Here is a 23518-nt window from a genome sequence, read left to right on the forward strand (position 1 = left end):
CACATCCCGGGCGTAGAAAACTGGGAAGCAGACTTTCTCAGTCGTCAGGGCATGGATGCGGGGGAATGGTCTCTTCACCCAGATGTGTTTCGAGAGATCTGTCGCCGCTGGGGAACGCCGGACGTCGATCTCATGGCGTCACGGCACAACAACAAAGTCCCGGCATTCATGGCACGGTCTCAAGATCAGAGCTCTGGCGGCGGACGCATTAGTTCAGGATTGGTCGCAGTTTCGACTGCCTTATGTATTTCCCCCTCTGGCGATGCTGCCTAGAGTGCTGCGCAAAATCAGGTCCGACTGTCGTTGCGCCATTCTCGTCGCTCCAGATTGGCCGAGGCGGTCGTGGTACCCGGATCTGTGGCATCTCACGGTGGGTCAACCGTGGGCGCTCCCAGACCGCCCAGACTTGCTGTCACAAGGGCCGTTTTTCCATCTGAATTCTGTGGCCCTCAACCTGACTGTGTGGCCATTGAGTCCTGGCTCCTAGCGTCCTCAGGGTTATCTCAAGATGTCATTGCCACCATGAGACAGGCCAGGAAACCAACGTCCGCCAAGATGTATCACAGGTCTTGGAGGATCTTCTTATCCTGGTGCTCTGATAATGGTTTTGCTCCCTGGCCCTTTGCCTTACCCACCTTTCTTTCATTCCTTCAATCCGGAATGGACAAGGGTTTGTCTCTCGGCTCTCTCAAGGGACAAGTATCGGCGCTATCCGTATTTTTTCAAAAGCGTCTAGCCAGGCTTCCGCAGGTCCGCACGTTCCTGCAGGGAGTTTGCCACATAGTCCCACCTTACAAGCGTCCGCTGGAACCCTGGGACCTTAACAGGGTGCTAACGGCTCTTCAGAAACCACCTTTCGAGCCGCTGCGGGATGTCTCTTTATCACGTCTTTCGCAGAAGGTGGCATTTCTAGTGGCAGTTACATCGCTCCGTAGAGTGTCGGAGCTGGCAGCGCTGTCATGCAAAGCCCCCTTCTTGGTTTTTCACCAGGATAAGGTGGTTCTGTGTCCTGTTCCGGAATTTCTCCCTAAGGTGGTATCTCCTTTTTCATCTCAATCAGGATATCTCCTTACCTTCATTTTGCCCTAATCCAGTTCACCAATGTGAAAAGGATTTGCACTCATTAGATCTGGTGAGAGCACTCCGGTTCTACGTGTCTTGCACGGCGCCCCTGCGCCGTTCTGATGCGCTCTTTGTCCTTGTCGCTGGCCAGCGTAAGGGTTCGCAGACTTCCAAGTCAACCTTGGCTCGGTGGATCAAGGAACCGATTCTTGAAGCCTACCGTTCTTCTGGGCTTCCGCTTCCTTTGGGGCTGAAAGCCCATTCTACCAGAGCCGTGGGTGCGTCCTGGGCATTGCGGCACCGGGCTACGGCTCAGCAGGTGTGTCAGGCAGCTACCTGGTCTAGTCTGCACACTTTCACGAAACGCTATCAGGTGCATACCTATGCTTCGGCAGACGCCAGTCTAGGTAGGCGAGTCCTTCAGGCGGCGGTTGCCCACCTGTAAGAGAGGGCCGTTTCGGCTCTTTTTATTGAGGTATTCTTTTACCCACCCAGGGACTGCTCTTGGACGTCCCAATTGTCTGGGTCTCCCAATGGAGCGACAAAGAAGAAGGGAATTTTGTTTACTTACCGTAAATTCCTTTTCTTCTAGCTCCTATTGGGAGACCCAGCACCCGCCCCTGTTCCCTTCGGGCTGTTTGTTCTTTTGTGTACACATGTTGTTCATGTTGAATCGTTTCTTTTGGTTCATGGTTTTCAGTTCTCTGAACATCCTTCGGATTGAATTTACCTTAGACCAATTTATAAGTTTCCTCCTTCCTGCTTTTGCACCAAAACAGAGGAGCCCGTGATGCACGGGAGGGTGTATAGGCAGAGGGGAGGGGTTACACTTTTTAAAGTGTAATACTTTGTGTGGCCTTCGGAGGCAGAAGCTATACACCCAATTGTCTGGGTCTCCCAATAGGAGCTAGAAGAAAAGGAATTTACGGTAAGTAAACAAAATTCCCTTCATTTCTGTTTAAATGCTTTGATAGGATTGTTATAGTTTAAAACTGGGCCCATGATTGTCTGGGGGTGGGAAAGGGAACAGCGAATACAAATATTGCTGAAGGCAATCGGTGACCTACGTATTCACAATCCTCTTCTACCTGAGCCAGAAGGAATTGTCTCCTCCTTCTGGATCCCTTACATGGCTTTAACAAATTAAGAGCACTCCCTAGATAAGAGCTACCGTATTTTTCGGACTATAAGACTCACCGGACCATAAGACGCACCCTGGTTTTAGAGGAGGAAAATAGGAAAATTAAAATTTTAAGCAAAAATTGTGCTCATGACACACTGTTATGGGGCAAGGATCTGCTGCTGACACGGTTATTGGGATAATGTCCCCAAATTCTCTACTAAGGTACCCCATCCTGATAATGATCCTCCTGCCTTGTATATGATCTCATCCTTGTATATATGTCCCTCATCCCGCTATATACTGCCATCCCGCTATATACTGCCATCCCGCTATATACTGCCATCCCGCTATATACTGCCATCCCGCTATATACTGCCATCCCGCTATATACCCCCCATCCATCCCGCTGTATACCCGCCATCCACCCATCCTGGTGTATACCGCCATCCATGCTACTATATGACCGGCTACATGTGGCACACAAAAAAAAATAAACGTTCATACTCGCCTTTCCTCGCTCCATGCAGCACCACTCCTCCTGTATGCGCCGCTGGTGTGGAGCCGTCCCCGTTCCCCTGCAACATCGTGATCTCCTGTCTGTCTGTCAGCTGACCTGTGTGGAGACTAGCGGTGCACACAGCGATGACTTCATCGCTGTGCTCACCGCTTCTACACCGATCAGCTGGCCGGCAGACAAAGACGAGCGATGCTGCAGGGGAACGGGGACAGCTCCATACTCCAGTGGCGCTGACAGGGGGAGGAGCGGTGCTGCAGGGGAACGGTGACTGGTGAGTACACTGATTGACTGCACCCCGCGCTAATGATGATGCGCGGGGGACAGTGAATACAGCTGCACATGATCATTCCAGGCTGTAGTTGCCAGGTGTTACGGGGGGATGTCTGATAATAACCGAAAGGAGTATCAGACAGTCAGGGTCCACCGTGCAAAGACTTTGCTGCAGACTATGGCAGAGTGCAATACCTCTGTTAACTCACAGAAGGATATAATAAGAAAGTAAAGCAATTCCTCCCTTACTTGGAGGGTGTGTGGAATGATCTCTGTTAATAATCACAGAGACAAAGGCAATGTGTGCGAAATGGCACCTACCTAGGTCCGCTCTTCTAGTGGTGCAAAAGAGACGAACAGCAGCGTAAGCCGCACAAAGCTCCTACCTGCGTTCGCTCCACTAGTGTGCGAGGACACGAACCACTAGATATGGCACCTGCCTAGGTCCGCTCTTCTAGTGGTGCAAAAGAGACGAACAGCAGCGTAAGCCGCACAAAGCTCCTACCTCTGTTCGCTCCCCTAGTGTGCGAGGATACAAACAACTGCCAGACGCAGTATAAGGAACGTTACCCTAGCGGCAACGTCCACCTACGAGTACAATCACAAGGCCCAGCCAGACCATGTGCCTCAGGCACCTGCCTATGTCCGCTCCCCTAAGAGGTAAGGATACGGACAGCAGCCGAAGCTGTAAGGTATAAGAACGCTACCCTGCCGGTAGCGCTCACCTAGCATAGACAGAGGAATGCCTAGAGGAACGCGCACAGAGCGTCTACTCATATGCATGAACCAAGAGGACTGAGCACCATGCGGCGTGTGTCAGGGTCTTATATAGACTCTGTGCCTCATCCAAGATGGAGGACACCAGAGCCAATCCGCTTCCAGAACGACAGGAGTGACGTCATGCTGGCCTATCACCGAGCAAGACGTCACAAGCACATGACCAGCGACCAATCGGCATAGAAGGTGTCAGAGACATGTGACCTCGTGTCAGCGATGATGTCACCCGCACATGTGCAATGGCTCCAAGATTGGACTTAGTCTCCGGCGCTCGCACATGTGCAGTAGCAAGAAATCTGGACTTAGTCTCCAGCGCTCGCACATGTGCAGTAGCAAGAAATCTGGACTTAGTCTCCAGCGCTCGCACATGTGCAGTAGCAAGAAATCTGGACTTAGTCTCCAGCGCTCGCACATGTGCAGTAGCAAGAAATCTGGACTTAGTCTCCAGCGCTCGCACATGTGCAGTAGCAAGAAATCTGGACTTAGTCTCCAGCGCTCGCAGCAACCGTAACAGTACCTCCCCCTCAAGGGCCCCCCTCCCGGCGACGCAGATAATCGGCAACTAAGTCGGGAGCATGGACAGCCTCCTCAGGCTCCCAAGAGCGATGTTCCGGGCCATAGCCCTCCCAATCTATCAAGAAGAACCTGCGCCCTCTAACCATCTTAGAACCAACTATGGCTCGTACCTCATAGCTAGAGCGAGAGGAATCAGAGGCAGGAGAGTGCACCTCACGAGCGTGAGGTAAAATAGCCGGCTTTAGCAGTGAGACATGGAATTTGTCATGAATCCTAAGATGGACAGGTAACTTCAATTGATAGACTACAGGATTTACCTGTCGAAGAACCTCATAAGGACCCAGGAAGCGAGGAGCAAATTTGACAGAGCTCACTCTAAGTCTCACGTGTTTTGCAGAGAGCCACACAAAGTCCCCTGGAGAAAAGACAGGAGCCGGGCGACGAAACCGATCGGACACCGTCTTCATACGGTCCTTAGCTGCTTGGATCGACTCTTGAGTCCGATCCCAAACCTCTCTGGCATTAGTTGCCCAGTCGGCCACAAGAGGAGGAGGTGCAGCAGCGGGAAACGGTACCGGTACCCTAGGGTGTTGCCCATTATTGAGTACGAACGGTGTCTGCCCAGTGGCCTCAGCCAGCGAATTGTTAAGGGCAAATTCTGCCCAGGGTAGGAGGGAGGACCAGTTATCGTGGTTCTCAGCAACAAAGTGTCGAAGGTATATAATCATAGATTGATTGGTACGTTCAACCAAACAATTAGTCTCCGGATGGTATGCCGAAGAGAGATTCAACTCAATTTGCAGAAGGCTACAAAGATCTCGCCAGAAACGGGAAGTAAATTGCGGGCCTCTATCACAAATGATACGATCTGGCATCCCGTGAAGCCTAAAGACATGCTTGAGGAATAGTTTGGCTAGTACCCTGGAAGATGGGATTCTCGATAACGGTACGAGATGAACCATCCGGGAGAAATGGTCCGTAATGACCCACACAAATCTATGTCCCTGTGAACATGGAAGATCACCCACAAAGTCCATGCCTACCACCTCCCATGGTCTATCTGGCACTGGTAAAGGATGCAAGAGCCCAGCCGGTCTCTGCCGTAATGGACGGTTGCGAGCACACGAGTAGCAGGAACCGACATATCTCTTGACGTGGCTGGCTAAGTGTGGCCACCAATACCACCTCTCCAGTAACTCTCGTGTCCGCCTAATACCAAAATGCCCACCCACCTTTGAGGTGTGGGCCCATGACAGTATATCATTCTGTCGATCAGGCGGAACAAATGTCTTGCCCGGTGGGATTTGGTCTAACGTCACAGGAGAGAGCGTATGAAAAACCCTGGAGGGAAGGATAAGACGAGGTTCGTCAATCTCTTCCTGGGTAGAAAGCATAGAGCGAGACAGGGCGTCTGCCTTGTTATTCTTACTCCCAGACAAATAGTTGATGGAGAAGTGAAAGCGGGAGAAAAACAAGGACCAGCGGGCTTGGCGAGGATTCAGACGCTGAGCGGTTTGTAAGTACGTCAGATTCTTATGGTCTGTATAGACCTGGAAAGGATGTTTCGCTCCTTCCAGCAAGTGACACCACTCCTCCAAGGCTAATCTCAAGGCGAGCAGTTCCCTATCCCCAATGGTATAGTTTCTCTCTGCCGGTGAAAAGGTTTTAGCAAAGAAGAAACACGGCCTTTTTCTACCTGCACCGTTCTTTTGATACAAGACCGCACCAGCACCCACTGAAGAGGCATCAACCTCTAAGAGGAAGGGCTTACTCTCATCGGGTCTTTGAAGAACGGGAGCAGTTGAAAAGTGTCTTTTTACTGCCTCAAAAGCCTGAGATGTCTCAGTAGACCAGGCTTTGGGATTAGCACCTTTCTTAGTCAAGGCCACCAAAGGGGCCACCAAAGTAGAAAAATGGGGTATGAACTGCCTGTAATAATTTATAAATCCTAAGAAGCGTTGCACCGCTTCAAGGAATGAGGTTCGGACCATTGCAGGACAGCAGAGAGCTTCGCAGGATCCATAGCCAGACCCTCTTGTGAGATAATGTAACCCAAAAAAGGCAATGAGGACTGCTCGAATACACATTTCTCGAGTTTAGCAAACAATGAGTGCTCCCTTAAACGGGAAAGGGCACGAACGACATCCTGACGATGAGTCTCCAGATCAGGAGAAAAAATCAGGATGTCGTCCAGATACACCACTACTGAGGATAACAGTAAATCCCTGAACACATCATTTACGAAGTCCTGAAATACTGCGGGTGCATTACATAACCCAAAAGGCATGACGAGGTATTCATAGTGACCGTCTCGGGTGTTAAAAGCGGTCTTCCATTCGTCACCCTTTCGAATTCGTACCAAGTTATACGCACCCCGCAGATCCAACTTCGTAAAAACTTGAGCTCCTCTCAGTCTGTCAAAGAGCTCCGAAATTAAAGGTAATGGGTATTTGTTCTTTATTGTGATTGCGTTGAGACCCCTGTAATCTATGCAGGGACGCAAATCACCCTCTTTCTTCCGAACAAAGAAAAACCCAGCTCCCGCGGGAGAGACAGACTTACGAATGAACCCCTTCTCTAAGCTCTCTCTTATATAGGTCGACATGGCCTCCGACTCAGGTATCGACAGGGGGTAAACCCTGCCTTTAGGTGGAACCGAACCTGGGATAAGGTCTATGGCACAGTCATACGGCCTATGGGGTGGAAGAACCTCAGCACCCTGTTTGGAGAACACGTCAGCGAAATCCAAATAGGGTGTAGGTATGGGAGAGAGATCAGTTGATGCAACTGCAACGACCTTAGGTGGTAAGGGAAGACATCGGGACTGACATTTCGAACCCCAACTAATAATGCTGTCAGACTCCCAGTCAATGTGAGGAGCATGAGTCCGAAGCCATGGAAGACCCAGAAGGACGTCGTCTATACCCTCAGGCAAAACAAGAAAAGAAATCTCCTCTATGTGACCCTGAGACAGGGAAAGGCGCAAGGGAACTGTCTTCAATGTAATGGAGTCAGACAACATAGTTCCATTAACAACACGGACAGGAATAGGCGCCTCTAACATGATAGAGGGAATATTGTGTCCCTTTACAAATCCTGAGGACACAAAAATCCCGTCAGCTCCGGAATCCACAAAAGCCATAATAGGCCATGTATTCTCAGATAACGAGAGCTGACCTGGGATACAACACTTAGAGGGTGCAGAAGACGTCTCTAGTAACCCCCCTCTAATGGTTACTAGGCCAGGGAGTTTCCCTGACGACTAGGACACTTGTTGGCATAGTGCCCAGCCTGACGACATACGTAACATATAGGAGGACCAGACTTGCGTAGTCTGGAGAACGTATGACCTAACTCCATAGGAGTGGGAGATGTTTCAGATGCTGAGGAAGATGGTAGTGGACCCTCAACAACTGGAATAGCCCGATGCTTAGGGCGTGAGGAAGAGACCTCGAGTCTACGTTCCTTATGGCGTACATCGATCCTCGTTGCTACTGTGATCAAGTCCTCCAGAGAAGCAGGGACTTCACGAGTAGCAAGGGCATCCTTGACATAGCCAGCCAACCCTCTCCAGAAGATAGGAATCAACACCTTCTCTGGCCAATCTAGTTCTGCCACCAGAGTTCTAAAAGCAATGGCATAAGAACTAGTGGATAACGAACCCTGAGATAGATCTAACAGTCTCAGGGCCGCATCATGGGTAACCTGCGGACCCATGAATACCGCCTTAAGAGCATCAAGAAAGTCTTGATGTCTCAGAGTAACCACATCAGAGCGCTCCCATAGGGGAGTCGCCCATTCTAAGGCTTTGTCCTGAAGTAAGGAGATGATAAAGCCTACTCTGGACCTCTCCGTAGAGAAGCGAGAAGTGTTAACCTCTAGGTGTATCTGACACTGACTAATGAAACCACGACATGATCTGGCATCGCCAGAATATCTGTTTGGTAGAGCAAGTCGAGGATCATGTGCAGATGTCACCATGGTCTGAGGTTTATCCTCTATACTCTTGAGCCGTGACTCAAGTACTTGTATGTAACGGTGTAACTGCTGATATTCTGCCATAACTGCCAGACCCTTGGCTCAGTCCTAATGTTACGGGGGGCTGTCTGATAATAACCGAAAGGAGTATCAGACAGTCAGGGTCCACCGTGCAAAGACTTTGCTGCAGACTATGGCAGAGTGCAATACCTCTGTTAACTCACAGAAGGATATAATAAGAAAGTAAAGCAATTCCTCCCTTACTTGGAGGGTGTGTGGAATGATCTCTGTTAATAATCACAGAGACAAAGGCAATGTGTGCGAAATGGCACCTACCTAGGTCCGCTCTTCTAGTGGTGCAAAAGAGACGAACAGCAGCGTAAGCCGCACAAAGCTCCTACCTGCGTTCGCTCCACTAGTGTGCGAGGACACGAACCACTAGATATGGCACCTGCCTAGGTCCGCTCTTCTAGTGGTGCAAAAGAGACGAACAGCAGCGTAAGCCGCACAAAGCTCCTACCTCTGTTCGCTCCCCTAGTGTGCGAGGATACGAACAACTGCCAGACGCAGTATAAGGAACGTTACCCTAGCGGCAACGTCCACCTACGAGTACAATCACAAGGCCCAGCCAGACCATGTGCCTCAGGCACCTGCCTATGTCCGCTCCCCTAAGAGGTAAGGATACGGACAGCAGCCGAAGCTGTAAGGTATAAGAACGCTACCCTGCCGGTAGCGCTCACCTAGCATAGACAGAGGAATGCCTAGAGGAACGCGCACAGAGCGTCTACTCATATGCATGAACCAAGAGGACTGAGCACCATGCGGCGTGTGTCAGGGTCTTATATAGACTCTGTGCCTCATCCAAGATGGAGGACACCAGAGCCAATCCGCTTCCAGAACGACAGGAGTGACGTCATGCTGGCCTATCACCGAGCAAGACGTCACAAGCACATGACCAGCGACCAATCGGCATAGAAGGTGTCAGAGACATGTGACCTCGTGTCAGCGATTATGTCACCCGCACATGTGCAATGGCTCCAAGATTGGACTTAGTCTCCGGCGCTCGCACATGTGCAGTAGCAAGAAATCTGGACTTAGTCTCCAGCGCTCGCACATGTGCAGTAGCAAGAAATCTGGACTTAGTCTCCAGCGCTCGCACATGTGCAGTAGCAAGAAATCTGGACTTAGTCTCCAGCGCTCGCACATGTGCAGTAGCAAGAAATCTGGACTTAGTCTCCAGCGCTCGCAGCAACCGTAACACCAGGCGTGATCATGCGGGCCGGCTCTTTCTATGCGCGCAACCCCCGCCCATCATCCTGCTCACCTGTCACCGCTGGCTTCAGCACTGAGAGATGATGGGCGGGAGGATGGGCGTGCATATTAAATGAGCGTGGTCACGGCAGGCGCTGGTGCAGCCTGCTCATGCACCCAATGACCTGCGCCACCGCAGCACCCTCATTCCCCGCATCATGCCCTACATTCAGATTAAGTTGCCCACTACTTTTCAATAGTTCAAAATTAGACCATAATGGGCTTCAAAAAAAACAAAACAATTTTAGCCAAAAGCATTACAGGGGTTGTTCACTGTTAGAACACCTTTTGATTCCTCGGGTAGGTAAAATAATATACTATACTCCCCTCCTGTATGGGCGCCCTTCCAGCGGTGTCTGAGATCACTGAGCCAGAGCTCATGTAGGGTTGTAACATCACACGAGCCCCATGTCCCGTCAGTGCCGGCTTCTGTCTCCCCACCTACGAACCAAACTTGTTAATAATCGGGAGGTGAGCGCTGTGGCTGAGCTCAAAGGCTGGGAGAAATAAGCCGACACTGACTGGACATGGGGTTCGCGTGATGTCACAACATCAAGTGAGCCCCGGACTGCTGGAAGGGCAGCGGTACGAGAGGCGTGTGAGTATTGTCTTTTACTTGGGAGAGACGGGTGGAATCAAAAAGGGTTGTCCTAGTAGTGGACAACTCCTTTTCTTTGTCGCTCCATTGGGAGACCCAGACAATTGGGGTGTATAGCTTCTGCCTCCGGAGGCCACACAAAGTATTACACTTTAAAAAGTGTAACCCCTCCCCTCTGCCTATACACCCTCCCGTGCATCACGGGCTCCTCAGTTTTATGCTTTGTGCAGGCGGCGGTTGCCCACCTGTAAGAGGGGGTCGTCTTCGGCTCTTTTTTATCGAGGTATTCTTTTACCCACCCAGGGACTGCTTTTGGACGTCCCAATTGTCTGGGTCTCCCAATGGAGCGACAAAGAAGGGAATTTTGTTTACTTAATGTAAATTTCTTTTCTTCTAGCTCCTATTGGGAGACCCAGCAGCCGCCCCTGTTCCCTTCGGGCTGTTTGTTCTTTTGTGTACACATGTTGTTCATGTTGAATCGTTTCTTTTGGTTCATGGTTTCAGTTCTCCGAACATCCTTCGGATTGAATTTACCTTAGACCAATTTATAAGTTTCCTCCTTCCTGCTTTTGCACCAAAACTGAGGAGCCCGTGATGCACGGGAGGGTGTATAGGCAGAGGGGAGGGGTTACACTTTTTAAAGTGTAATACTTTGTGTGGCCTCCGGAGGCAGAAGCTATACACCCCAATTGTCTGGGTCTCCCAATAGGAGCTAGAAGAAAAGGAATTTACGGTAAGTAAACAAAATTCCCTTCTTTAATGCTTTTGGCTAAAATTGTTTTGTGTTTTTGTTTTTTTTTTTCCTTTTCTGTTGAAGACCATTATGATCCCATTTTGAACTTTTGAAAAGTAGCGGGCAACCCCTGCAAGTCAAGCGGTAGCTCTTACCTAAGTGAGTGCTCGAAATGAGTTAGTCTCTTCTCTAACTCCCCATTTGTCAGCTGATGCCCGGAATATGACATTGTACATGGAACTTTTGTCATGAAATAAAGAGTAACTTTTAGAGGAACAGCTTGCTGGATTTTCTATGTGCCAGTAGAGGACAGCCATGGCTGATTTTTCTTGCTTATAATTATTCAGTAATTGGTGCTTTATGTGCTGGACGAGGTTTTATTGTGGCATTTAAGTAAGTCTGTTTAATATTTTGCAGCGCCTTCAAGACGTAATCACCAAACAATCACCGTCATTACAAAGGAATGCTTTATATAACAAAACTGTAAGTATAGAAATCATTACCTTTTAGTAATAGTACTACCGTACTATTTCATAATACTGTAGTAACTTATGAGGATGATGGTTTATCTTGTGCTGTGAAATCGAAGGAAAAAGTCACATGAAAACAAAACTTTACTGAAATGTATTAAAGGCAATGGACACCTTTCATATGGAAAAAGTGGTTTTGTTTTATTTTACATTTCTTTATCGTTCCTTTGGGAGACCCAGACCGTGGGTGTTTAGCTTCTGCCTCCGGAGGACACACAAAGTACTACACCTAAAAGTGTAGCTCCTCCCTTTGAGCTTATACACCCCCTGGTAGCCAGTCCTAGCCAGTTTATTGCTTTGTGTTCAGGAGGCATACATCCACACATGCATTCTCATCTGATTTGTTTGACTTTTGGAAAGAGTTTGAAGAAAAGCGGGTCCATGTCTGGACTCCCGGCATGTCCCTTCTCACCCCACTTTGTCGGCGGTGTTGGTAAGGTTGATTTACAAGGCTGAAGCCTTACATGCCGCGCTCCTTCACCATCCCTTCTGGGCTCTGGCTTGAAGTGGGAGCCAGCACGGTCTCCATGCCTGGCAGGAGTCCGGTCTCCATCAACAGCCCCTTGAGGATTCTGTTGGACCGGAGCACTCATCCCCAGGGACATGGCCCTGCGTCTCAGCAGCTAAGTACCTGAGACGTTTATGTTGGGGTCCCGGTTCTTTATTGTATGGGGAGAGTATGCTGTATGTGATTGTTTTTAACTTTTCCGGCGGGTTCTCCAGCTTTTGCCCGAGAACCGTGCTGATGGTGCCTGCTTGTCGGCCTCGCCGCTTAAATTTAGGCCCCGGCTTCGCCGGAGGCCTAGTTTCGTTTTCCTGCCCTCGCATGTCACTCATGCAGAGGGACAGGTTCGGCTCCTCCCGGCGGCCGTTCTACACAGGGGAGGGACACTCCCCACTGCTGGGGCGTCCCTCCTTCCCTGCAGGTCTCTATAGCCCTCCAGTTCCCGCTCTTTTATAGGAACGCCCCTAGTCCCCATTTCTCAGGCAGAGTTCACTCTGCTCTGGGACATCCTGCATCCTGCATCTCTGCTGAGGTGCTGCGCACTGGGGGACCGGGCTTCGGGATCTGGAGGGCACACAACACCGCGCTCAGCGGTCTGGTAAGCCACAGCCGGTCTCCGGTTGTGGACCTCTGTATATTCTCCCTGGGGTTCATTCCCTGCAAAGCCCCCACTCCAGCAGCATGTCTCACACAAGGAGCAAGGCTCAAAAGCTTTATTCTGCATGCACTGCATGTAAGCTCCTGCTGCCTGAGCCGAGCATTTATCCACACTGTGATGGTTGCTCTAACTTGGCGGTGCCACAGCCTGGAGTCTCACCCCCAGTGTTCTCTCAGGCTGCTGCTGCACCTGTGACTGAACCCCCGGCCTGGGTAGAGTCCTTTTCTAGGTCCATATACCAGTCATTTGCTGAGTCCATGGGACTTTTGTCCAGGACTTTGATGAATATGCATCAGCCCCCCTCACAGGGTGCCTCTAATACCTTTAACAGATCACTCCTATCCTCTGACCTCCGTTCATCAGAGCTCACGAAGGATTCATCATCTGATCCCAGACCCCGTCCTTCTAAGAGAAGGCGCAGGGTTTCCTCCCCCTCCCCATCCCACGGCTCTGTCTCAAGAGCTGACTCTCAAGATGAGGAGGATACCCTCACTGGGGGCTCGGAGGCTATGTATCCCATCGATTTCTCTGAGGGTGACTCAGACCTTGAAGTGATTTGATTTGCTTCTATTAATTCTGTGCTGGATCTCAATCCGCCAGTGTCAGAGGAGCAACTCTCTTTGGCAGAAAAACATCAGTTTACCTCGCCTAAGAGAGTGAAGAGTGTGTTCTTTAACCACTCCAGTTTTCAGACCGCTGTGACCAAACCCAGGGCCTGCCCTGACAAACGCTTTCCAAAGCGTGGTTCTGATGACCGTTTCCCTTTCCAACTGAGGTGGTCAAGGAGTGGTCTCACTCCCCAAAGGTAGACCCTCCGGTCTCTAGGCTCTCAGCTCGGACCGTTGTGTCGGTGGCTGACGGCACCTCACTTAAGGATTCCACTGACCGTCAGATTGACCTTCTGGCCAAATCTGTGTATGAAGCTGCGGGGGCCGCGTTTTCCCCGACTTTTGCAGCAGTGTGGGCTCTCAAAGCCATCTCTGCTTCTCTAGAGGAGATGCATTCCCTCACCAAGGAATCTATGCCTGAGATGGTTACCTTAACTGCTCAGGCTTCAGCTTTTTCTTCTTATGCCATGTCTGCCATGCTAGTGGCTGCTCACCGCACTGCGGTGGCTTCAGCTAATTCTCTTGTTATCCGCAGGATTTTGTGGCTTCGAGAGTGGAAGGCAGATGCTTCTTCCAAGAAGTTTCTTGCTGGGCTCCCTTTTGCTGGTTCACGGCTGTTTGGTGAACAGCTGGATGAAATAATTAAGGAAGCTACTGGCGGGAAGAGTACTTCCATGCCACAAACCAAGACCAGGAAACCCGCCCAGGGTAGGAATCAATCGAGGTTTCGTTCCTCCAACTGGTCATCCTCTAAGCCTTCCGCCTCGTCCGCTAACTCAGCCAAGGATCAGAAATCCAACTGGCGCCCAAAAGCGCGTCTGCAGAAGACCGCAGGAGGTTCTGCCACTAAGGCAGCTTTCTCATGACTCTCGGCCCGCTCCAGCCACGTCCTTAGTCGGTGGCAGGCTCTCCCACTTTGGCGACGCTTGGTTAAAGCAAGTCTCCGATCAGTGGGTGAGAGACATCCTATCTCACGGCTACAGGATAGAATTCTCTTCCAGCCCTCCAAACAGATTTTTTCTCTCAACTCCCCCCTGCTCCAAGGCCGTCGCCTTCTCGCAGGCCGTGGCGTCCTTGCAGGCAAACGGAGTGATTGTCGCAGTTCCCGCTCAGGAACGGTTCAGAGGTTTTTACTCAAATCTCTTCCTAGTTCCAAAAAAGGACGGTACGTTCCGGCCCATACTGGATCTCAAGCTTCTCAACAAGCATGTCCGGGTGCGGCATTTATGCATGGAATCTCTGCGATCAGTCATTGCCTCTATGTCCCAAGGGGAGTTCCTGGCGTCAATCGACATCAGAGATGCCTATCTACATGTGCCAATCGCAGTGTCACATCAGCGTTGGTTACGTTTTGCGATAGGAGAGGATCATTTCCAATTCGTGGCTCTCCCCTTCGGGTTAGCCACGGCCCCTCGGGTATTCGCCAAGGTCATGGCGGCAGTGATTGCGGTCCTGCACCTCCAGGGGTTGGCAGTGCTCCCTTACCTGGACAACCTTCTGGTCAAGGGTCCATCCAGCGCACACTGTCAGTGGAGTGTCTCGCTCACTCTCGCCACCCTAGCCCAATTCGGGTGGATTGTCAATCTTCCCAAATCCACTCTGACTCCGACCCAGAGTCTCACGTACCTAGGGATGCAGTTCGAGACTTTGCCGGCACTTGTGAAGTTGCCCTTAATCAAACAGCAGTCTCTCCGGCTAGCGGTGCGCTCTCTCCTGAGGCCCCGCCGTTATTCCCTCAGGCGCCTGATGCAGGTGCTGGGTCAAATGGTAGCTTCCATGGAGGCGGTTCTCTTTGCCCAGTTCCATCTGCGTCCTCTGCAGCTGGACATCCTCCGCTGTTGGGACAAGCGGCCTTACTCCTTACAAAGGTTAGTGGCTCTGTCGCCACGGACCAGGAGCTCTCTTCAGTGGTGGCTTCGACCCCTCTCCCTGTCCCAAGGGCGCTCCTTCCTGGCTCCGTCCTGGGTGATTCTCACCACGGATGCCAGCCTATCCGGCTGGGGAGCGGTACATCTCCACCACAGAGCTCAGGGCACTTGGACTCCGTCCGAGTCAGCCCTTTCAATCAATGTGCTGGAAACCAGAGCTGTGCTTCTAGCTCTCCTAGCCTTTCACCACCTGTTGGCGGGCAGGCACATTCGAGTCCAGTCAGAAAACGCGACAGCGGTTGCCTACATCAATCACCAAGGCGGGACACGCAGCCGCCTGGCAATGTTGGAGGTCCAATGCATTCTTCAATGGGCGAAGGACTCAAAGTCCACCATATCCGCAGTCCACATCCCTGGCGTAGAAAACTGGGAGGCAGATTCTCAGCCGTCAATCCGTGGACGGTGGCGAGTGGTCCCTGCACCCGGCAGTATTTCAGTCGATCTGCCGCAAGTGGGGCACTCCGGACGTGGACCTAATGGCATCCCGTCACAACAACAAGGTTCCGGTTTACGTGGCTCGCTCCCACGATCCTCAGGCCTTCGCCGCGGACGCTCTGGTTCAAGACTGGTCCCAGTTTCGTCTGTCCTACGTGTTTCCCCCTCTAGCTCTCTTGCCCAGAGTCCTGCGCAAGATCAGAATGGAGGGCCGTCGAGTCATCCTCATTGCACCGGACTGGCCCAGGCGAGCTTGGTATCCGGACCTGCTCCAACTGTCCGTGGAGCTGCCGTGGCATCTTCCGGACCGTCCAGACCTGCTCTCGCAAGGTCCGTTTTTCCGCCCGAATTCTGCGGCACTCAAATTGACGGCGTGGCTCTGGAGTCCTGGATTTTGACGGCTTCTGGTATTTCTTCTGAAGTCATCTCCACTATGACTCTGGCCCGTAAGTCTTCCTCCGTCAAGATCTATCACAGGACTTGGAAAATTTTCCTGTCCTGGTGTCGCTCTTCCGGCTATTCTCCTTGGCCATTCTCGTTGCTGACCCTTCTGTCTTTTCTACAGTCCGGTCTGCAGCTAGGACTGTCCCTCAACTCTCTCAAGGGACAAGTCTCAGCTCTATCAGTGCTGTTCCAGCGGCGTCTCGCCCGGCTGGCTCAGATCCGCACCTTCATGCAAGGTGCGTCTCACATCATTCCGCCTTATCGGCGGCCCTTGGATCCCTGGGACCTTAACTTGGTCCTCACGGTATTGCAGAAACCCCCCTTTGAGCCTCTTAGGGAGGTTTCTTTCTATAGTCTTTCTCAAAAGGTGGCCTTTCTAGTTGCCATAACTTCTCTCAGGAGAGTCTCTGATTTGGCTGCGCTCTCCTCGGAGTCACCTTTTTTGGTTTTTCACAAAGACAAGGTGGTTCTCCGTTCGACCCCGGACTTTCTTCCTAAGGTGGTCTCTCCCTTCCACCTTAACCAGGATATTTCCTTGCCTTCCTTCTGTCCGGCCCCTGTTCATCGCTTTGAGAAAGCGCTGCATACTCTAGATCTGGTGCGTGCTCTCCGGATTTATGTGGCTCGCACCGCTGCGCTTAGGCGGTGCACCTCTCTTTTTGTGCTAACCACAGGGCGGCGCAAGGGTCTCTCTGCTTCTAAGCCGACCTTGGCCCGTTGGATTAGATCGACCATTTCGGACGCCTACCAGAGTACTCGGGTGCCTCCCCCGCCGGGGATCAAAGCACACTCGACCAGAGCTGTCGGTGCCTCTTGGGCTTTTAGGCACCAGGCTACGGCTCAACAAGTCTGTCAGGCTGCCACTTGGACTAGCCTGCATACCTTTTCGAAGCACTACCAAGTGCATGCTCATGCTTCGGCAGATGCGAGCTTGGGCAGACGCATCCTTCAGGCGGCTGTCGCCCATTTGTGAAGTTAGGCTCCACCTACTTCTTAGTTTTTTCTGTTTATTCCCACCCAGGGACAGCTTTGGAACGTCCCATGGTCTGGGTCTCCCAAAGGAACGATAAAGAAAAAGAGAATTTTGTTACTTACCGTAAATTCTTTTTCTTATAGTTCCGTATTGGGAGACCCAGCTCCCTCCCTGTTGCCTGTTGGCAATTTTCTTGTTCCGTGTGTTATCACCAGCTGTTGTCGTGGACAGAGTCTCCGGTTGTTCCGGCTCTTACTCGGTTCTACTTGTGGGTGGCTATTCTCCTTCAGCTTTTGCACTAAACTGGCTAGGACTGGCTCACCAGGGGGTGTATAAGCTCAGAGGGAGGAGCTACACTTTTAAGTGTAGTACTTTGTGTGTCCTCCGGAGGCAGAAGCGAAACACCCATGGTCTGGGTCTCCCAATACGGAACTAAAAGAAAAAGAATTTACGGTAAGTAACAAAATTCTCTTTTTTAGTGAAATTGTATTAACGGTAACGAGATTCAATCTGCAATCTTCATTCATTCTCAGATTTCCTGATATCCAGTTTTACCTGATCCAGATTTTAGATTTTCCTCTTGTAGGCGTGTCCCTCTCTGTAATACATGCTGGTTGTCAGGTTTCTTTTCAGGGTGCTGCGGTCTGCACTGTCTTTCATGTATCAGTATAACTCCAGAAATGCACTTTCTTTGCTCTGAATGGATGCACTTCTTGTCTATAGCCGGTTTCCTTTGCGCTCCAAAAGACTTTAGATATTTCCCACCATTGCAGATCTGTGTACAAACCACATCCCTTCTGCTACTTCTGAGAAAAGCTTTTTTTTTTTTTTTTTTTTTTTTTTATTTTAATAAAATGAAATTAAAGAAGCACTCTCATAAAATGTTGGGGTTTTTTTTTTAATATATAAATTAAGGCTGTGTGTATGTAATTGTGTTAATATTCTCACCTACCGGTACCTTCTCCAGTATCCAGAACCTCTCTGTTTCTTTTCTCAGTGATGTCATGGCTCTTCAGACTGTCCGGTTTTCTCTAGACTTGAGCCGGAAGTCTCTTTTACAATGTAAGTCTATAGAGCCTTGTTGTGATGCTTCATGGATTTATATTGCACAAGTGACTTCTGGGTCGCGTAGATTGTAGTATATATGCACGCACATACATAGTACAAAAATCCAAACCACTCACTCTGTACTGAACGGTGATGGAAACTGCTTCGACTGCACCTCTGAATGCCCGAGGCTGCCGACAGGAATAAGGTTAATTTCCTCGCGGTAGCCGGGCTTTCAATGTGGCGGGACAGGCGGAAATATAACTTTATTAATCTTCACATATCTGCAGGTTAATAGCGTTTTGACATGACCGATTCCCTTTAATTGTGCACTGCTAACTAATAGGGCTTCGGAAATTCACTCTTAAGCCTCATTCACATCTCCATATTTTTCCATTAGTGATTATATGTCAAAGCCATGAGTGGAACTTTATATAATGGAAAGATTGACACATGTTCTGTGTTTGAGACTCTCCAGGTATTGGCAAATACTGATAAAATACTGATGAGTGAATGAGGCCTAAGTTGGTTGTTAACAACTGCAGTAGATCTGCATTTTAATATCCGAGACCTTTCAGTTGACAATCCCTTTATTTTAGGGTTACTAATTATAAGAATCTTATATCTTAGAATTGAATATAAGTGCTCTAATGTATTTTGTATATTCTTAGAATTTCATTTTCACCTATTTTTGGTCTCTCCAAAGTCCAGAATAAGCCGTTTACCTGCCTACCTGACAATTCAGATGGTGCGGTTCTTTTATAAAGAGAAGGAGTCTGTAAATGCCAAAGTTCTTAAGGTATGTTTGTATCACTGTGGTTTAGAAAGTTGGATGCAATGTGTCCCAGCAGATTAGTGCTGGAAACTCATGCCTTCCACTTGAAGCTCATTTAATTTGGACCTAGACACAGTGACATCTCCTATATAAAGACAGCAAGATAATGTCAACCTTAAAGTCTAGATAGATAGATAGATAGATCATTTTTTTTTTTTTTTTTCTGTTCGACATAGGATGTCAAGTTTCCTCTGATGTTGGATATATTCGAGTTATGCACACCGGATCTGCAGGAAAAGATGGTCCCTTATCGATCAAAGTTCAAGGATCTGGAGGATAAGAAAGGTTCAGGACAGCCGCCTAAGGTAAGTAGATGATAATTCCAGTGTTTGCAGGAGAGCCTTTTATAAATGAATTGCCAGATGTCTCCATTGGAAAAAAAAGGATCATTTTGATGAGACTGACAATCATTTGCAGCCCATTGTACGTAATTATCTTGTCTTCTACTGTACACTTTCAGAGGACTTGGGTTGTCAGACCTTGCAGATGTAGACCCAAACACATTCACAACTAAACTAGAGTTACATGTGAGTGTCGGTAGAACATAGCATTATACAAGTAGATTAGCTACGCAATGGATGAAGATCGCTGCCTGGCCTAAATGCGTCGATTTTTGTGAATTTACATGCATATGTGGAGTCTTGTATAGACTTCTTGAGATCTGTCAGAGGCTCCAAGAGATTGTTTCCACAGAATACCCCCGGAAATTGGAAACTGAAACTAGTAAAAAAAAAATTCTAGGCAAGAAAAAGTTACCTGGCACCAAATGAAACTTGTCAGATCTTATGCCACCTGTCCTATTAAAATGAATATGCCACGGGCACGCGATCTACTGCTCACACCAGAACCAGCAAATACATGTCATAGGTCATGTTCAACTCCTGATGAAGGCGTGAGCAGAGCCAGGTTACATCTTTAGCTTGTTTTATGTTTACATGGTTAGTCAGGCCTCCTAAACTATTGTGGCAGGTAGTATTGTGTATACACATTAGTACATCGCCCTAATGATGATTTTCTCGTCTTTATTTAATGTTAGGTAAGCCAGGCGAAACAAAAAGAAGTTAAATATGAACCAGTTTCCTTTCCAGATGGTAAGTCCATAGTATTCTAGATTTTAATTTTTGTTTTTGATATACTCCTATGTGGTTTGTTACCCTTTGTTTCTCACTGTTTGTATACATTTCCGTTAATGGTGCATGATAGTTGATAGAGGAGCCAAATGCATTAAAACTGCTCACGTAATGGATTTAGCACATCTTGTTTACTCCAGCACTCGCTTCATTAAGACCAGTATACAAAACGCCAGTTAATTCATGGGGCAATAGAGTTCAGTGATTCATTGAGCACCATTCAATTTATGTAGGGTCTTAGATTTCGGTTTTGCTTTTCTTATACTTGGTTTCTAAAAAATGTATTTCTTTTTCGCTCCTAATTGGGAGACCCAGACAATTGGGTGTATAGCTACTGCCTCCGGAGGCCGCACAAAGTACTACACTTAAAAGTGTAAGGCCCCTCCCCTTCTGGCTATACACCCCCCCCCGTGGGAGCACGGGTCCCTCAGTTTTTGCTTTGTGCGAAGGAGGTCAGACACGCACGCATAGCTCCACTGTTTAGTCAGCAGCAGCTGCTGACTATGTCGGATGGAAGAAAAGAAGGCCCATATAGGGCCCCCAGCATGCTCCCTTCTCACCCCACTTTCTGTCGGCGGTGTTTGTTAAGGTTGAGGTACCCATTGTGGGTACGGAGGCTGGAGCCCACATGCTGATTCCTTCCCCACCCCCATTAGGGCTCTGGGTGAAGTGGGATTTACCGGTCTCCAGGCACAGGAGACCGTGCTCCATCCGCAGCCCCTGGAGAAGCCGCTGGATATGGAGCTGAGTATCGTCAGGGACATGGCCCTGCTCCGTCAAGGTACTCTGTGTCCCCGTGCATACGCGCGCACACCGCAGCATTGCTGGGTGTGTTAGTGCGCCGGGGACATCAGCGCTGCTGCGCTTGTGCCATTTCCTCACTGCAGCTCGGCTGAGTGGGTAGATCAGGGCGAACGGTCGCGCCGGCCGCTGGGGTCAGTCGCACTGTGACACGGCTGGGACTTGTGGTGCGCCGGGGACTTCCGCGCTGGCCATGCATATATCTCGGCCGCGCTTATTACTACAGTCCCCGGCTTTTGCGGCCTAGTTCGTCTCGTGCCCGCCTCCGCACCTGCCAGTCAGGAGGAGGGCGGGACGCTGTACAGAGCATCAGCGCTGAGGGCTGGAGTCTTTTTTACATACTCCAGCCCTCACACTAGGCACAGGGGGACGCAGTTTCCCGCACTTTTGTCTGTGGCACGCCCACGGTCCGCCCCTCTTCACAGGACGCCGGCAGCCATTCCTGCCTGCACGCTGAGCTGCAGAGGGGAGACGGGGAGACCCAGACACGGGATTCTACGGCCTCATACCCGCTGTTCAGCGGGCGGTAAGCAGCCCTCAAGGGCTCACCCCCACTTGTGCCGTTTGTGTACCTGGTATTTTGTGTTTGCAAATACTGACACTGTACGGTCGCTGGTGTTCTCGGCTATATACCCTCCTAGATTACAAGGAGGCAACAGCATGTCGTCCGCAAAACGCAAGGGTGCCAAGGCACAGACGTTATATGCTGCCTGTACCGCATGTGGGACTGCTCTACCGGCAGGTTCCACTAACCCCCATTGTATGCAGTGCTCGGCCCCTGTGACACTTGCACAGCCGGGGCCTCTGCTAGACGTGACCCAGGGTGTACCACCTGTGAATGCTGTCCAGGTGACAGGAACGGAGTTTGCAGCTTTTGCTGACAGATTGTCTATGACTATGTCTAAAATTCTTGAAACATTGCAGTCTAGACCAGTAACTCAGACCACGGACACTGTTGAATCATTGCTCCCTGGTCCCCCTCAACTGGAACACTTCCGTGCTCCGGGGGTGTCACACGCACCCCAGGGTGACGTCTCTGACTCGGACGACAGTCCCAGACACCCTAAACGGGCTCGCTATGAGGGGCCCTCAACTTCGTCTCACTGGTCAGGATCCCAGCGGGATGAATCTATGGGTGATGAGGCGGATGTAACTGACCAGGATTCTGATCCTGGGACCGCTCTCAATCTGGATACACCGGATGGTGACGCCATAGTGAATGATCTTATAGCGTCCATCAATAAGATGTTAGATATTTCTCCGTCAGCTCCTCCTGCGGAGGAGTCAGCTTCACAGCAGGAGAAATTCCATTTCAGATATCCCAAGCGTAAATTAAGCTCTTTTCTGGACCACGCTGACTTTAGAGACGCAATCCAGAAACACCACGCTTATCCTGATAAGCGGTTTTCCAAACGGCTTAAAGATACACGCTATCCTTTCCCCCCTGACATGGTCAAGGGCTAGACCCAGTGTCCCAAGGTGGATCCTCCAATCTCCAGGCTTGCAGCTAGATCCTTAGTTGCAGTAGAAGATGGAGCGGCACTTAAAGATGCCACTGATAGATGGAGCTCTGGTTGAAATCCATCTATGAAGCTATTGGAGCGTCGTTGGCGCCAGCATTTGCAGCCGTATGGGCACTCCAAGCTATTTCAGCTGGGCTTACGCAAGTCGACTCAGTCACACGTACATCTGCTCCGCAGGTGGCACCATTGACCTCTCAAATGTCTGCATTCGCGTCTTACGCGATTAATGCTGTCCTAGACTCTACGAGCCGTACGGCGGTGGCGTCAGCCAACTCCGTGGTTTTACGCAGAGCCCTATGGTTGAGAGAATGGAAGGCAGATTCGGCTTCCAAGAAGTGCTTAACCAGTTTGCCTTTTTCTCGTGACCGATTGTTTGGGGAGCGTTTGGATGAAATCATTAAACACTCCAAGGGTAAGGATTCATCCTTGCCTCAACACAGACAAAACAAACCCCAACAAAGGAGGGGTCAGTCTGGTTTTCGGTCCTTTCGAGGCTCAGGCAGGTCCCAATTCTCCTCGTCCAAAAGGACTCAAAAGGATCAGAGAGGCTCAGATTCTTGGCGGACTCAATCACGCCCAAAAAAGACAGCAGGAAGAACCGTTACCAAGACGGCTTCCTCATGACTCTCAGCCTCCGCTCTCCGCATCCTCGGTCGGTGGCAGGCTCTCCCGCTTTGGCGACATTTGGCTGTCACAGGTCAAAGACCGTTGGGTGAGGGACATTCTGTCTCACGGGTACAGGATAGAGTTCAGCTCTCGTCCTCCAACTCGTTTCTTCAGAACTTCTCCACCGCCCGACCGGGCCGATGCTCTGCTGCAGGCGGTGGCCGCTCTAAAGGCGGAAGGAGTGGTGGCTTCCGTTCCTCTTCAGGAACAAGGTCACGATTTTTACTCCAATTTGTTTGTGGTGCCAAAGAAGGACGGGTCGTTTCGTCCCGTCCTGGATCTAAAGTTGCTCAACAAACACGTAAAAACCAGGAGATTCCGGATGGAATCTCTCCGCTCCGTCATCGCCTCAATGTCTCAAGGAGATTTCCTAGCATCAATAGACATCAAAGATGCCTATCTCCACGTACCGATTGCGCCAGAGCATCAGCGTTTTCTACGCTTCGTTATAGGAAGCGAACACCTGCAGTTCGTAGCGCTTCCTTTCGGGCTGGCATCAGCCCCTCGGGTCTTCACCAAGGTCATGGCAGCAGTAGTAGCAGTCCTGCAC

At 50.1% G+C, this 23518-nt stretch overlaps 1 protein-coding gene across 1 annotated transcript in view; it reads left to right on the top strand.

The window, feature by feature from the left end:
- The window catches only part of USP14 (ubiquitin specific peptidase 14), a 95949-nt gene that overhangs the window by 67634 nt on the left and 4797 nt on the right, over positions 1-23518 (top strand). Inside the window, exons 11-14 of the mRNA XM_075314474.1 lie at positions 11303-11368; positions 18720-18812; positions 19025-19153; positions 19885-19939. Coding sequence (XP_075170589.1) covers positions 11303-11368; positions 18720-18812; positions 19025-19153; positions 19885-19939 — 343 coding nt within the window. The remainder of the gene's footprint in view (positions 1-11302; positions 11369-18719; positions 18813-19024; positions 19154-19884; positions 19940-23518) is intronic.

The sequence above is a fragment of the Anomaloglossus baeobatrachus genome, chromosome 6 (assembly GCF_048569485.1).
Source record: "Anomaloglossus baeobatrachus isolate aAnoBae1 chromosome 6, aAnoBae1.hap1, whole genome shotgun sequence".
Classification (NCBI taxonomy): domain Eukaryota; kingdom Metazoa; phylum Chordata; class Amphibia; order Anura; family Aromobatidae; genus Anomaloglossus; species Anomaloglossus baeobatrachus.